At 37.8% G+C, this 13,726-nt stretch overlaps 1 protein-coding gene across 3 annotated transcripts in view; it reads left to right on the top strand.

Annotated features, from left to right (window-relative positions):
• The window catches only part of MIB1 (MIB E3 ubiquitin protein ligase 1), a 79,266-nt gene extending 65,849 nt beyond the window's left edge, over positions 1-13,417 (top strand). Inside the window, exons 15-22 of one of the 3 annotated variants that reach the window (XM_063451486.1) lie at positions 2,481-2,642; positions 4,159-4,340; positions 5,771-5,963; positions 6,929-7,007; positions 8,641-8,754; positions 10,213-10,310; positions 12,582-12,715; positions 13,352-13,417. In XM_063451486.1, coding sequence (XP_063307556.1) covers positions 2,481-2,642; positions 4,159-4,340; positions 5,771-5,963; positions 6,929-7,007; positions 8,641-8,754; positions 10,213-10,310; positions 12,582-12,715; positions 13,352-13,370 — 981 coding nt within the window. In that variant the 3' untranslated portion in view covers positions 13,371-13,417. Of the gene's footprint in view, positions 1-2,480; positions 2,643-4,158; positions 4,341-5,770; positions 5,964-6,928; positions 7,008-8,640; positions 8,755-10,209; positions 10,311-12,581 lie in introns of all 3 variants that reach the window. The other 2 variants (XM_063451485.1, XM_063451487.1) reach the window with 2 other exon arrangements.
• The last annotated feature ends 309 nt before the right edge of the window (positions 13,418-13,726 follow it).

Genomic DNA, 13,726 nt, shown 5'->3' with positions numbered 1-13,726 from the left:
CACCCCTCGATTGTAAGTAGTCAAACAGTTTTAGAATGGTTTAAATTCTTACCTGCTGTCTACCGAGTTCCACTCCCCACCTCCACTTATTCAGAAGCTTTCTGTCTGAGCTGCACCACTGCACTGCAGGGCTTAGCGACAGAGAGCAAACAGAACGTCCTGCTTAGGTAGCGGTTATGATGCTTGAAGTGTTTTTATAATATGACTTTATCACAAAAATATATTTCTATTTACTTATTCAAAATAAATAGGATTTCTTAGAGTAGTATTCAAATGAATATGTTGCATGCGTTGTATTTGTATTAATAATTATATGTGTATGTATTACAAGCATCGCTTTCTATATATCATTATGTTTATAGTATGTACACAAACATTTCTATAATACACATGCCTGTTGCATGAGCTTCATACTCCACAAATGGTTATTCATTGAGCACCAAATTGAAGCAAATGAAAATTCAAAAGACATTATTTAGACCAAAATGGCTGATTAGGAAAAATCTTCAATGTCAACTAAATCCACGCCGTGGTTATTTTAGCCAACATTTAGCATTCTAGACCTTTGTATACAAGATTTAGGACATAATTAATTACCTTCAATTCCTTCTATTTACTCTAGCCCTATAATAGTCTTATGAGTACCTGCCTCATTAAATATAAGTTACTCCAAGCACCATGACTACTTTAGTATTTAGAAGCGGTCATGGTGTAAGGACCCTGTATGTGCAGTGTTATAGTATGAAATGCTGGACATATTTAAATAGTTCATGTTGGTGCCATAGTTCTAACTGTGGCAACGGCAGCTTACAATAGCCAGCCTGGAACAAGCATTGATGGCTAATGTTAATTGTAAATATATCCCATGCACAGATGTTCATTCATTGGCTGAGAGCACTCGTCTGACTGCAAATTAATGAATGAATGGCAGGTTTGGCACCTGAATTCTGTAGCTCTGTTGAAGCCAGATGCCATTCAGCTGGCCTTATCGGAGACTCAGTGCCCGACGGGACTTACCCCTTACCAAAAACATTCCCATAAATACTTTGCATTCTTTATTGCCCTACCATACCCTGATACACTGATATATCAAGCTAAACAAAATAACTTCTTTATTTAATGCAGTTGTGGAACAGTATACAGTCAATCGTAATGGGCCTGTAATATATACTCTATCCTGTTGCTCAAATGTTTTTCAAATAAAGCTGTTATTTTTCTATAGCCTGAAGTTTTCTGTGTTTTCTTATCCATGTTGGAGAATTCTTAATTTTAAAAGATTTTTTTTTTCCCTCCAATATGACTATACATCATACTTGCATGGTTCATTATAGGATCTACTGTTAGGGGAAGCAGATAAAGGTCTTGCCCTCAGGCACTTCGGGACCTTGTTACACCCCTATGTAGGGAAGCTGGTTTTCTGTTTTGCAAGAATATGTTTAATCTTATATATGCAGATATTTTATACCATCCAACTACTTTACATTTCCTAAAGAGATGTAGACAATTTGACCATATGATGGAAACTGCAAGCACAAGTTATCAGTTTTTCTCAATTTTTTTTAAAGGGACTCTATAGGCACCCAGACCACATCAGCTCATTGAAGTGGTCTAGGTTATCCCTGCAAAGCTAATTACTGCAGTTTTTTTCTAAACGGCAATAATTGGCTTTCTCGAGTAACTCCACCCTTAGTGGCTCTGTACCAGACAGCCACTAGAGGGACTTCCAGGCTGTTAGGCTTCACCAGAATCCCCATAGGAAAGCATTGTATGATGCTTTCCTATAGAGAAACCCTAATACGAGTGCAGCCATTGTCGCACATGCACATTAAATCTCCCCTGACAGCTGACGTCAGCAGGGGAGGAGAGGAAGGGGACCCAGGTAAGTGACAGAAGGGGTGGACACTATAGGAAGCTATAGTGCCATTAAAAAAAAAAAACTACTTTGTTTTCCTGGCACTTTAGTTTCCCTTTAAGAAAAAAAAACATTATATGGTATGCTTTCTTATGTGGTAGAATCATTCCAGTCACATTAATGGCCAAAGCTGCGTGAACATAACCATTTCAGCAGGGTATCGTGATTTATTATGAACCCTAATATTTCATTTGAAGTAATCATCAATGATATGCTTTTCCCAAGTGAATACCTTTAAAATGTATCCTGAAACTGGAAGGAGAGAACCCTTCTCTTGAGATTTTACAGATTGGGATCATGTCTGGATCTTTCAGAATATCTGTAAACGGTGTTAGATTAATATCCTCAATGCCTTAATGTAATCGATAAATGGATGTACCTGTGGTGTATCCTGCCTTTGCATGAACATTTGACAGGTTTCTTTAGTTCCTGACTTTGGCTTACCTTGACGACTGTTGAGATCTCCACCCACGTGTTCTTCCACTTGATTTTGGGAAGTGTCATATTCTGCATTCTGGTGTCAGCTGCTGTAGACAAATAACTCTCAATGCTACATTTGTTTTTTCAGCTGCTAGTACGAGCAGAAGCTAAATTGGATATCCAAGATAAAGATGGTGACACTCCTCTACATGAAGCCCTTAGACATCATACATTATCCCAACTGCGCCAGCTCCAGGATATGCAGGACGTTGGGAAGGTAGACACCAATTGGGAGCCGTCAAAGAACACTGTGAGCATTGGAATTTCCATTATATCTTCCCTTTGTTTAATACATACATAGCATAGTAAAGTGTATCTTGTTTATTAACAACAAAGCAAATGGCTTGCACAGTTTTAGCATGGTAACATGGTTTTGGAAGCCCACAAACCATTTTAAAGTATGTTTTTTAATTGTTGCACTTTTGTACTCCATTTTCTTTTTTTATTAAAGAGAAACGATGTGTCCAAAATACATGTATTATCTGAATGCATATATGTAATTGTTGCAAAAAAAAATACATTCCCCAAGCCCTCAAATTGAACTCTGGAATTGACCTCTTTAGCTAATGACAATCCTCCCAAATATTGTATAGCACTTACTTTGTGCTGTACATTCTCCAGTAAAATGCTTCTTCTATCTATCATAGAGATAGCATTGAGGACAGATTTCAGATATCCAGTCCAAAGCTTCCCAAAGAGCAAGAGATGGGTGGTTTTATTTAGATTTATGGATTCATATTAAAAAAATATATGTATACATATTTTTTTATTTTTTTTATGTGAATCCAAATGACACCTAGATAAAAGCACCCATCTCTTTCTCTTTGGGAAGCTTTGGATTGGAGATCTGTTTCCAAGTCTTCTCTTATCAATGCTATCTCTGTGATTGATAATAGTCTCCAGAACTCTTCACTTAATATCACAAAAATCAGCCTTGGTGCTTACCCACGCTGTGTGAATATAGGAAGAACAACCACAGTCTTAAGACTTACATTTATTTATTTTTTTGTGTTAAGGCCCTTCGAGTGCTGTCATTTTGTCTATATAGATACATATGTATGTATATAGATGGATAGAGAACCCAAGCATTGCCTGAGCCACACTGACTTCTGCTCTGAATTGCAGTTCAAAGAAACTGAGGCTATTAACCCCTATACGTGACTGGAGTGTCCCTTTAAAGGCTCAATATAAGCAGCAAAACCACTACATGTATTTGTTGTTATGGTGCATAGATGCTCTCAATGTAAAACACAGGCATTTATGGGAAAGGCATTGTATACTTTTTTCCTAACTGTCAGACAGACTGTCCTTAAAAACATAAATTTTCGAACATCTTGATGTTCAGTGTCATGATGCCATGCTGTTGGGTTCAGTGCTATTTGATCACAGCAATTTTTTTTAAATGCACCATACTTAATTTGATGTTTTGAAGAAAGGAGAAAAAAAAAAAAAAAAAAATATATATATATATATATATATATATATATATATATATATATATATATATATATATATATAATATATAGTTTCTCAGCCTGGAAACGGTTTGACCCAGAACCAAGGGATTGGCCACTGCAACCTAGGAGCACTATAAACACTACAAAGACGTAATTTCCTTTCAAGGACCTGTGTTCTCCAGATGGAGATATCTTGGCCAGTGATTAGAAAAAAAAAAAGCAAAGAACAAACGACCTATTAAAATATGTGTGGTGTTATCTGAGAATTTAACTAACCACCCAATGACTATTGCGGTTTATATTTTACAGTTGATTATGGGTCTTGGAACCCAGGGAGCAGAGAAGAAAAGTGCGGCTTCCATAGCCTGCTTCCTTGCTGCAAATGGAGCCGATCTCACTATTCGTAACAAAAAAGGACAGTCTCCACTGGATCTCTGCCCTGACCCCAGCCTGTGCAAAGCATTGTCTAAGTGCCATAAGGAAAAATCAAGGTATATATTATGCATGACTTCAGTGGTATATGTCATCATTATTAAGAATATAGAGCAGAGGTTATTTAAGTGTATTCATTCCATATAATGGAATCTTGAAAGGATTTTATTTTTACCTAACATTTTGCTCTAAAGACTGTAAAAATGTTCCGTAGCACAAACCTGTACATATAATATTTCATCACATTCACATTGTATCCTGTTCAGCATCCTGCATATATGATGATAATTTTTAGTACATTGTTTCTCATTAATTTTGCCCCCAAGGTGAGTTGTATTTTTACATGTAAAAAAATTAGATTTATTTTAAAATCTTATTTGCAAAACATGTATTCGCAAATAATATTTGGTCTGTGGCCTGAAGGTATAAAATGCTGCTGAGGATCTTAGAAGTGGCGATAAAAGGCCAAGCAATTCTGCACTCTGTACAGATCTGATCTATTGATCCATTTTTATTTTAAGGAGTCGCATGTAAGTGGTAAAGTAACAGCATGCAGCATCCAAAGAGATTAACTTCCGTAATCACTTCTGCATCTCTGCTTGCAAAACTGCACATCTAGCGATATTTTCAGTTTTATGCCATGCTAGTTGTAAACCCAGCACACATGACTTGGACAGCTCTGCTGTTTAATGCTAATTTTGTGCAAATATTATGTCTTTTGTCATAATTGCAGAAATAATGAGCTTCTATCCTGTTAGGATTGCACCTGTAAGGGGAATCTTACATTTCCATTCCCAGCATGCCCAATATTTATCTTTCATCTGTTTTTTTTTGTTTGTTTGTTTCTTTTTTAATATCTTCAATTTGTTGTTTTGTTTTCTTCCCTTTCTTATTTTACCATGCCAATGACACTGCACATTATTTTTTTACTGCAGAAAATGAGAATTCATGCCAGGTAGCTTAATGTTGCAGTGTCACTAAATTGTCTACTAATCTCCCAGCCTTCAAATGGCTCCTCAATGATATATGGCTAGTCCTGCCATGTCTTCAGTTATGGCACTGCCATATTAGCATGTAATAGCTGAGAAGTGCAAGGAGGACCTTTGTTGACTCCACACACAGAACTGATGACGCAACGCTCCTGGAAGTCAATCTACGCTGGAAGGAGGTGAGTATAAAGTTAACAATCAATGACAAAGGACGTGGAGTTTAAATGAAGCTCAACATTTTGTCAAACTGCAGGTTATACATAAGGAAAAGTATTTCCTGTTTATGTATAATCTTTAAAAAAAAGTTATCAGAATTTTATTTAATTTTTTTAATGACTGCCACGGGTCACATATCAAACAAGACTAATACAAAATGACAGAGCTGCTTTACATCTTTTACCCTTTTTTTGTAAATATCATACTTTTTCCACTGTAGGGGCATATGCTAATCACACTGGATGTGTAACTCTCCCCCCCCCCCCAATTTGATTCTATTTCAGCGGTCAAGTGGGATCCCATAGTCCATCAATGATCAACAATGATTCTGAGACTCTGGAAGAGTGCATGGTCTGTTCTGATTTGAAGAGAGATACTCTCTTTGGTCCATGTGGACATGTTGCAACCTGTTCTCTGTGTTCTCCACGTGTGAAAAAATGTCTCGTATGTAAAGAGCAAGTACAGTCTAGGACCAAGGTAATTATTCATTATTTTATCTCCAGTATATTTTGTTTTTCACAATAGTAAATTTGTGATGTAGGTAATTTTCTAAAATGTAGCTAGGTGTAAGTCTATTTGTTTTTTTCTGCTGTGTATTTATATATTTGTGAATTGCATGCGTAATTTTTTGTTTGTTTATTTAAGCAAGCACTCTATTTTTTTTTACTTTTTTTGTATATTTTTTTGTGTTTTATCATGATCGCATATCTATGGTACAACCTACAGAAAATATTTGCAGCACAAAAATGCCCTTCCTGGCTCCTTCTACCATAATAAAGAGAGACAAGCTAGAAAGTATTCAAATAGTTGTATGATTTTCCAGAAAACAAGTGCTTTGGGTTAATAAAGCTATGGAGTAATGTGCACAGGCCAGATAGGCCTGCTGTTGTGTCTAAAGTCACTCTTTATGAATGAAGTATTGGTGTGACATTTGTGTGTTAGTTAATCCATGGTATCAATTAAATAGAAAATACACTGTAGGTCTGTTGTCAGAGTGCATGTTTTGTTTCATTGTTGCCTTTGGGTAAAACTTGGTGAGCGTGTAATGTTATACACACACATTCTTACAAATCCTCAAACATCAGGGATGAACAATGAATGGGCTGGAGTAACAGAGCTAGTTCATGTGTAAAGATGAAGAATAATGCAGTGCAGATTACTGGGAAACTAGTAACACAGGGAATGTCAGTGAGAAGCTAAAAGCTTTTTTTAAAATGAATTACATAAATGTGTTACTGATGGTTAATTCGCCATGTGTGTCCATTCACATGTGAGAGATTTAAAGCATGTTGCGCTAGGCAATCAGTGCTCTTTCTAAATATCCCAAGAATTTGCATTTGTCTACTTGTCCTGTTTACGTTTATAATGAACATTTTTTTCAATTCTAAACAAATATTCTCTGTTACAGTATCTTTGATTTTTATTATTTTATTACAATACAGATTGAGGAATGTGTTGTCTGCTCAGACAAGAAAGCTGCTGTTCTTTTTCAGCCGTGTGGCCACATGTGTGCTTGTGAAAGTAAGTCCTTTTATTTGCGCTGTAACATTCTTAAGATGCTGCACTTGGTATTTTTGTGAGTGTCAGGCCAACAATAAGCCTAGTTAACAATCCGTTACAGAATAACATGATTCTGTGATCTGATTCGTCTATCAACATTTTAATTAACCATTTTAGAAATATGAAAGGGTATATTGCATGTTTGTGCGTGGGACTGCAAGTAAAATATAGAATCTGTCTATCTCCGAAATCGGCACACACTAACGCAAAATATTTTATTACAAAACCTTATTGACTTTTTTTGCTAGAAACTTTGAGCCATGTTTCCCTGTTTTTGTGTGTCAGCGTGCTTCTGATTAATCACTCCTCGGAGCAAGTGTGATCAATATTTTCATTAAAGGATTTTGCAACTGTTTGCCAATTTTGTTTGGTCCCTCTGGGTGCAGAGCCTCCAAGAATGGCAGCTGAGCTGTATCCGTTTTTTGCTGAGCTGGAGTAGCTAGTTGTCGATACTGCTGTGCATTCATTGGCTGAGAGCTCCAGCTGATTTCTCTCATCCAATGAATGAACACCTGTACATAGAATATACACATAATGAACATGTTTTAGCCTAGCTTTGAACTGGCTAATGAAAACACCCATGGCAGCAACAATAAATATCTCTCTATATGCAGTGTTTCACATTCAAACGCTGCACATACAGGGTCCTTGCACAATGGCCGCCATGAAACACTTAAAGATTTTGAATCCTATAATGAATAACATTGTACCAGCTGATGAAATATTAATATACTTTGTACAATAAGATTCAGACATCTTATTTTGCCGTACTCTATAGATTTGGAGTAGCAGCAATGCTCTGGGTCTCCAGATATGTCTGAAAGGCAATACCAGGTTCTCCACCTGTAAAGCAATGGATAATCACAATAGTCAGCCCCCGTGTAGGAAGGAAAACCCCTTGAATTAGTGAGAGTTCAAAGTGAATTTCAAACCTAAATCAAAATTGGCCAACTGGAGAAATTCTCTGTCAGCGATGCTTTGTTAGGATACTGTGGTCACTTAGAATTTTCACTTTTGTAAATACTCCTAATGCACTTTTCCTAACATACAGGCACATCCTCTGAGAAAAAGAAACTATGAGCAAGTGCCTTAACAACGCAAAACCCATAAGCTTCCATCGCTTCTGATTTTAATTATATTCATACCAACTGAGGAATTTTTCCTTTCCCACGTTTGGGCTGGCAATCATGATTATCTATTAATATACTTTTCGATGAGTTGCTCATTAGTCTTCTACCTGTGTGAAACATTTTCCCTCCTTATGTGGCTTGCACAATATATAGGTACAACTTCTTTCTTCTATTAAGTAATCATGTTTGTGGGATGACAGGTCCTCTGTTTGTTTTGAAATTCCTGTGATGGGAGTTCACAGAGCCTTGAGCCACATGCTTTATAGTGTTATTTGTAGGTAACAATGATCGCAATTCTTTCTGTCTGCACCTGTCTAGAAAATCTATTCCACCAGTGTTATCCATCTTTTTAATACCAATGCTGCACACATTTTCACAATAATTTTCTTTTCCTGGTGACTAATTGCATGTTTTATATAGTCTTGCTGTGAAAATTTTGGTAAACATTTTGATTTGGTTTGCAGATTGTGCAAGTCTGATGAAGAAATGTGTTCAGTGTCGTGCTGTGGTTGAGCGCAGAGTGCCTTTCGTCATGTGCTGTACTGGAAAGGGAACAGAAGATGTCACAGATGATATTGGTATGTTACATTACTTATGACCTTTAAAGATATAGAAGCCTTCTTCAAGGTCATTGTTTTTATTGTTCATTTCAAACTTTTTAGGTAAATGTTACTAATAAAATATATATTTATACTATAGCTGAACTCATTTGTCTGTATCTGTTGTACAAGGTGTTTCAAAAAAATATCTGTATAAGTGGGTTGGTATGGAGCCTATAAAAGCAGGTGTTGAAGAGAATGTCAGACATTGCCTATAGCTTTACGTGTGTCAGATACCATTACATTAAAATAGTTTGTTTTTCTTTTTAATTAATATTAGGAAAGCTTGTGTTGAAAACTTTAGTCCTGAGACTACCCTGCACACACTTTTAAATAATCTAACCTATCAGGCAGTCAGAATATTATCTTCTCTGCTGCCTGTGCCTGTTTTGCCCAAGTTGCGCATGTGGAGTGATCGCTCTTCACAAACTCTCTACAGACCTGCCAATTGCTGTACATAAACGCGGCTCGGAAAACTGAGACACAAGCTGTGTTTAAACTGATAGCAGGCGCGTTATGGCTTCTGTCAGTTTACAGAGTAGTTCCCGTCATCCTGTGAGATAAGTGGAAGTGCTGTTTTGGGATAAATTATTTATCTGATAAACTCCTACTGGACAGAAATGTATGGGATAACATCAGACTCCAGAGACCACAAGGAAAAAGTCTCCTAACTGATAGAAATTATTTCTGGTGAAGGAGGGGCTACCTAAAGTATTAGTAAGCTCTGACATTTTGGGATCTTTGAATTTTGGTATATTCTTACATTATAAAAGATGGGTCGTTCTTGATCATGGTTTACCTTTAAAGTTCGCAATTGGGGCCTGCCACTTTTTCCATGTTAGAGTAGGTTAAATTCTCTGTATCTCACACATGTTGATAGAGGAGTGTAATTGAAGATTTTGCTCTATTTATGCGTGTATTCCCAGTCGATGTGTGTGGTGTTTTACCCTATTTTATATCTAGATTATCTTAAATTGAGTCTATAGATGTTGGCCTATTAGGGAACCGAGCGCTGTACAGATTCCCCTACCCTAAAAGTATTACAAGCATTAAGTATTTCCTTTAGCAAATGTTATTGTTGCATGGGTCTGTAAAATCAACATCCACTAAGTTGGCAATACTGTCAAATATTGTACATTTTTTATGCACTGCGTTTAAAAAAAATAAAAAAAGACCTACAACCATACCTTCCTCTGGGAAGGCTATTCACTCTTGGGAGAAACAAGTATCTTTTGTTAGGGCTCCATTTTGAACTCTTGAGTTTCAAACCGACTGAGTGAGCCAAAAAAAAAACCAAAACTATCCTATGCTAAGATTTAAAATCATGTGGTTTAATAGTGCTTTCTGTCCGTATAACTGATTCCTCAAGCTGCTCTTGAATTGTCTTGAAAGTCCTATTTAAACAAGTCTTAACCCCAAAGTTCTGTTCATTAGCAGGTGGGAACATTCCAGCTTTACAAAAGGACAAGGACAATACTAATGTCAACGCCGATGTGCAGAAGTTGCAGCAGCAGCTACAGGATATAAAAGAACAGGTAAACATGCATTAAATCATTAATTATGGCCTCTATTTTTGAATAAAAATTATTTAGTATTTTGATGTTTTGTGATATAGCAATATATTTTTGAAATCTAATAATTTGAAGGGGAAAAAACACATTTTAAAAATGTATAATAGAATAAATATCAAATCATTTAAAAGGCTTCTTCAAAAAGATTTTAACAAAGCCGATAAAAGAAAAGAATAAAAACACAGGCAGTTTAGTAAATAACTCTTGAATTATTATTTTTTTTAAATTCTTTATTTTTCGTGCATAGATATAGTTAACATTTAGTCTAGTAATGCCACAACAGCGATTACCATAGTTTTCAGACACATAGAATTACAGTTGCATGGCATGAGAGACTGTGCACTTTTTTTTTTTAAAGGTTAAAGACGAGTAAGAGTAGTGTGTGGTAGGTTAAACAGCACATTTTTAGAAAAAAAACAAAAAACATGAAGGCATCTGGCTGTATAACATCAGCAGATTGTTTTAAACTTGCTAAGCTAGACAGGCTTATGATTAGTTTTGTTACGTTTAAAAATTATGTTAAATATATGGCATTGCATTTCTGAGACTGTCAAACATGTATACTTATGCCAGAATTATAACTGCGTAAATTCTTGTTTTAGTTAAGAATCAACATGAGCCTGACAGGTAGGAAAACTCAGAGGAGAGACACAGCGGGAAAGCATTGCATTTGTGGTAAAGCAATGCTGTGGTGAGGCAAAGCAATGCTGTAGGTTTACAGGCAATATATTTTAGACATGCAAATTACTGACTGGGATGAGCGAGTAGGTAAGTCAGTTCGCAGGTAGCCGTTAGTATCCCTGCTCCTAATAAATCATGCTAGGCTGTATATGCATAAAACAGTGCTAGTTGGGCTTAGATTTAGATAGGGTTAGCTAGCAACACATTGCGGTTTAGGTAAATACATGCAGGCAATCACGTTAAAGGTTTAGCAAGGGGTGACATGGTATTAGCTCAAAGATTGGTACTTTAAGTTTAGTAGGTTAGCAGGATGTGTAAAGAGACACGGTGGGGAGGTCCGGCTGTAACGAGCTATCCTCGGCAGACCCTATTCCGCTGCCCGTGCTTATCCAATCCCCTCTGGGTGCCAGACGCAGTCCTTGAGAGCTCTCCTGAGTATCCTGCTTTTCTGCGTCTCGGCGGGGCGGTGTGGGCTTCTGTGCCCGAGTGTCAGATGAGGTGACCTGTTTGCTTCTCGGGCTCGTGTCTGCCTTGGGGCTGAATTCTGCAGTGATCTGTACCTCGGCGTTGTCGGGCAGGTTGAACGGGCCTGGCGGGTTTTGACTCTCCGCGGTGCCCTGCGTCTGTCGTGGTGTCTCCTGTCTGTTTTAGCCCTCTTGCGCTGGGGTCGTTGTAGCTTTGCCTGCCGTGTTAGTGAGGACTGTCCTGCAATTATGCCCTTCTGAGCCTTCTTTCTGGTTGGAGGCAGTGTCTTCGCAGGGAGGCTGCTTGCCTGTGTGGAGATGAGCGGTTGCGTTCTGGCCTCCAGTTTTGCGCCAGAAGTTGGCAAAGATTGCTTCCAGCCTCTGTAGGACCCCTTGTTGTGGGTCTGTAGGCTCGGGGAGACATGAGGCATCCGCCATGTTGGGTGTCGCGTCGTGTAGCATGCATGTCGGCACTGTTCCCCCTTGCACTCTCTTTGTACCAGGTTCGCCTCCCTGTTATGGACCACGATCACCCCCGACGGTCCAAGGGGGGGGGAGTAACGGGGCTCCCGCTTGTGATGTCGGCATCCCGTGGCGCCGGACCGGGAGATCGGCCGCCTCTCCCGCTCGACGGGCCCCAGGCCTCATGTCACAAGTTGGTTGGCCAGCTGGCCCCAGACGAGTCGCAGCCCCCAGTGTTGTTTTTGTGCCCTTTTGTGGGTCAGGTAGGTCTGTTTGGGTTGCCAATTTTGAGTTATTTAGGACCAGGAATAGCTTTATTTGCCTTGTTGTCTGGGGAGTTCTGCAGTAGCACGTCTGTCTTCCATGCTGGTCAGGCCCGCCCCCAATAACTCTTAAATTAAAGTGAGAATTCAAGGTAATTTCAAAGTGAATTTTAACCAAACTGAAAGCAAAGCTAATTTTAGAGACAATTTTAATTTATTAAAAACAAAAATCTAGTATTATAAGTAAGCCTGTCAACACCATAGTTTTTCATCTCACTCAGATTCAAACAATTATTCACTTTGTTTCATGCCATGCTTTGTATTAAATTAATCAATAATTGGTGTAACTATTCTTTTTCTTACAGACTATGTGTCCTGTTTGTTTGGATCGTCTGAAGAACATGATCTTCATGTGCGGCCATGGAACATGTCAGCTTTGTGGAGATCGAATGAGTGAATGCCCCATTTGTCGGAAGGCCATAGAACGAAGAATTTTATTGTACTAGACTCAAAAATTGTTTAATATATTATGTTGCTTTTCTGTATATAGCTTTCCAAACTGTTACTGTAATTGGGGCACATTCTGTGACTGTGATTTGAGTAAAACAAAAGCGACAAGAATGCCTCGGGTTTACCTTGGAGAAATGTGCCATCTCACATTCTGAATAATCCCTTTTAAAGCTATCACCAAAATAATGTTTGTGAGATTATAGTGTGCGTGCAGTTATTTATTTTCAAGCAAAAATCCACTGCCTTAGTCTTCTGAAATTGCTTGGAAAGTGTTGTTTAGTTGGGGCGGTATCCCTTTCATTATGATATTTTTCTTGATAGCTGAGGAAAGGTAGCCTACCGAATGCCTTATTTTGGTGATTTGAAAATGTCAAATGTTTAAATTCTGTTTGATTTTTTGTAAATAAGAAGTGTTCCCTTTAAACCAATCTCTGCAAACAAATTAACCGGGCTCAGATTAAAGAGTTGTTCAGTATTGTTACTTAATCTATCTCTGCTCAAGCAGGCCTAATTATAAATCAAGAACTTTTTTTGCATGCCCTGCGGACTGGAGTTGATTATCATTGCGTTAGCTTCTGGAATCCTTATAAAAACGAGTAATGGAATTTCTTTTATTCATTTTCAGATACAGTATGTCTTGTTAGGAGAGAGAAAACCTTCATATAACGAAACTGAGATGTTGAGTCCCAAAGAGAGAAAAAAAGAAGCTAACTTGATATTTCATGAGATAACTGCATTCTATAATATTGACAGTGAATGTAAACATGTCACATCCTGAGCTGGTCCCCAGTGAATTCTCCTTCCTTTCCTTTTCAACACTACTTTTTGGGGGGGGGAAAGAGGGGGGGTTTGGTTTACTTGTTGAAATCACCAAGGAAGAAGTGCAAATATTATAAATGGCAACAGAGACGCCACTTGTAAATTTGTTATCATCAAATCATAGCGTTTTCATTTTGTCATGAATATATCTTCTCTCATGTTAACTTGCATTCTCCCCTCC

Source organism: Pelobates fuscus, chromosome 4 (assembly GCF_036172605.1).
Source record: "Pelobates fuscus isolate aPelFus1 chromosome 4, aPelFus1.pri, whole genome shotgun sequence".
Classification (NCBI taxonomy): domain Eukaryota; kingdom Metazoa; phylum Chordata; class Amphibia; order Anura; family Pelobatidae; genus Pelobates; species Pelobates fuscus.
The sequence above is the reverse complement of the archived record's forward strand: the minus strand, read 5'-3'. Positions and strand labels throughout refer to the sequence as shown.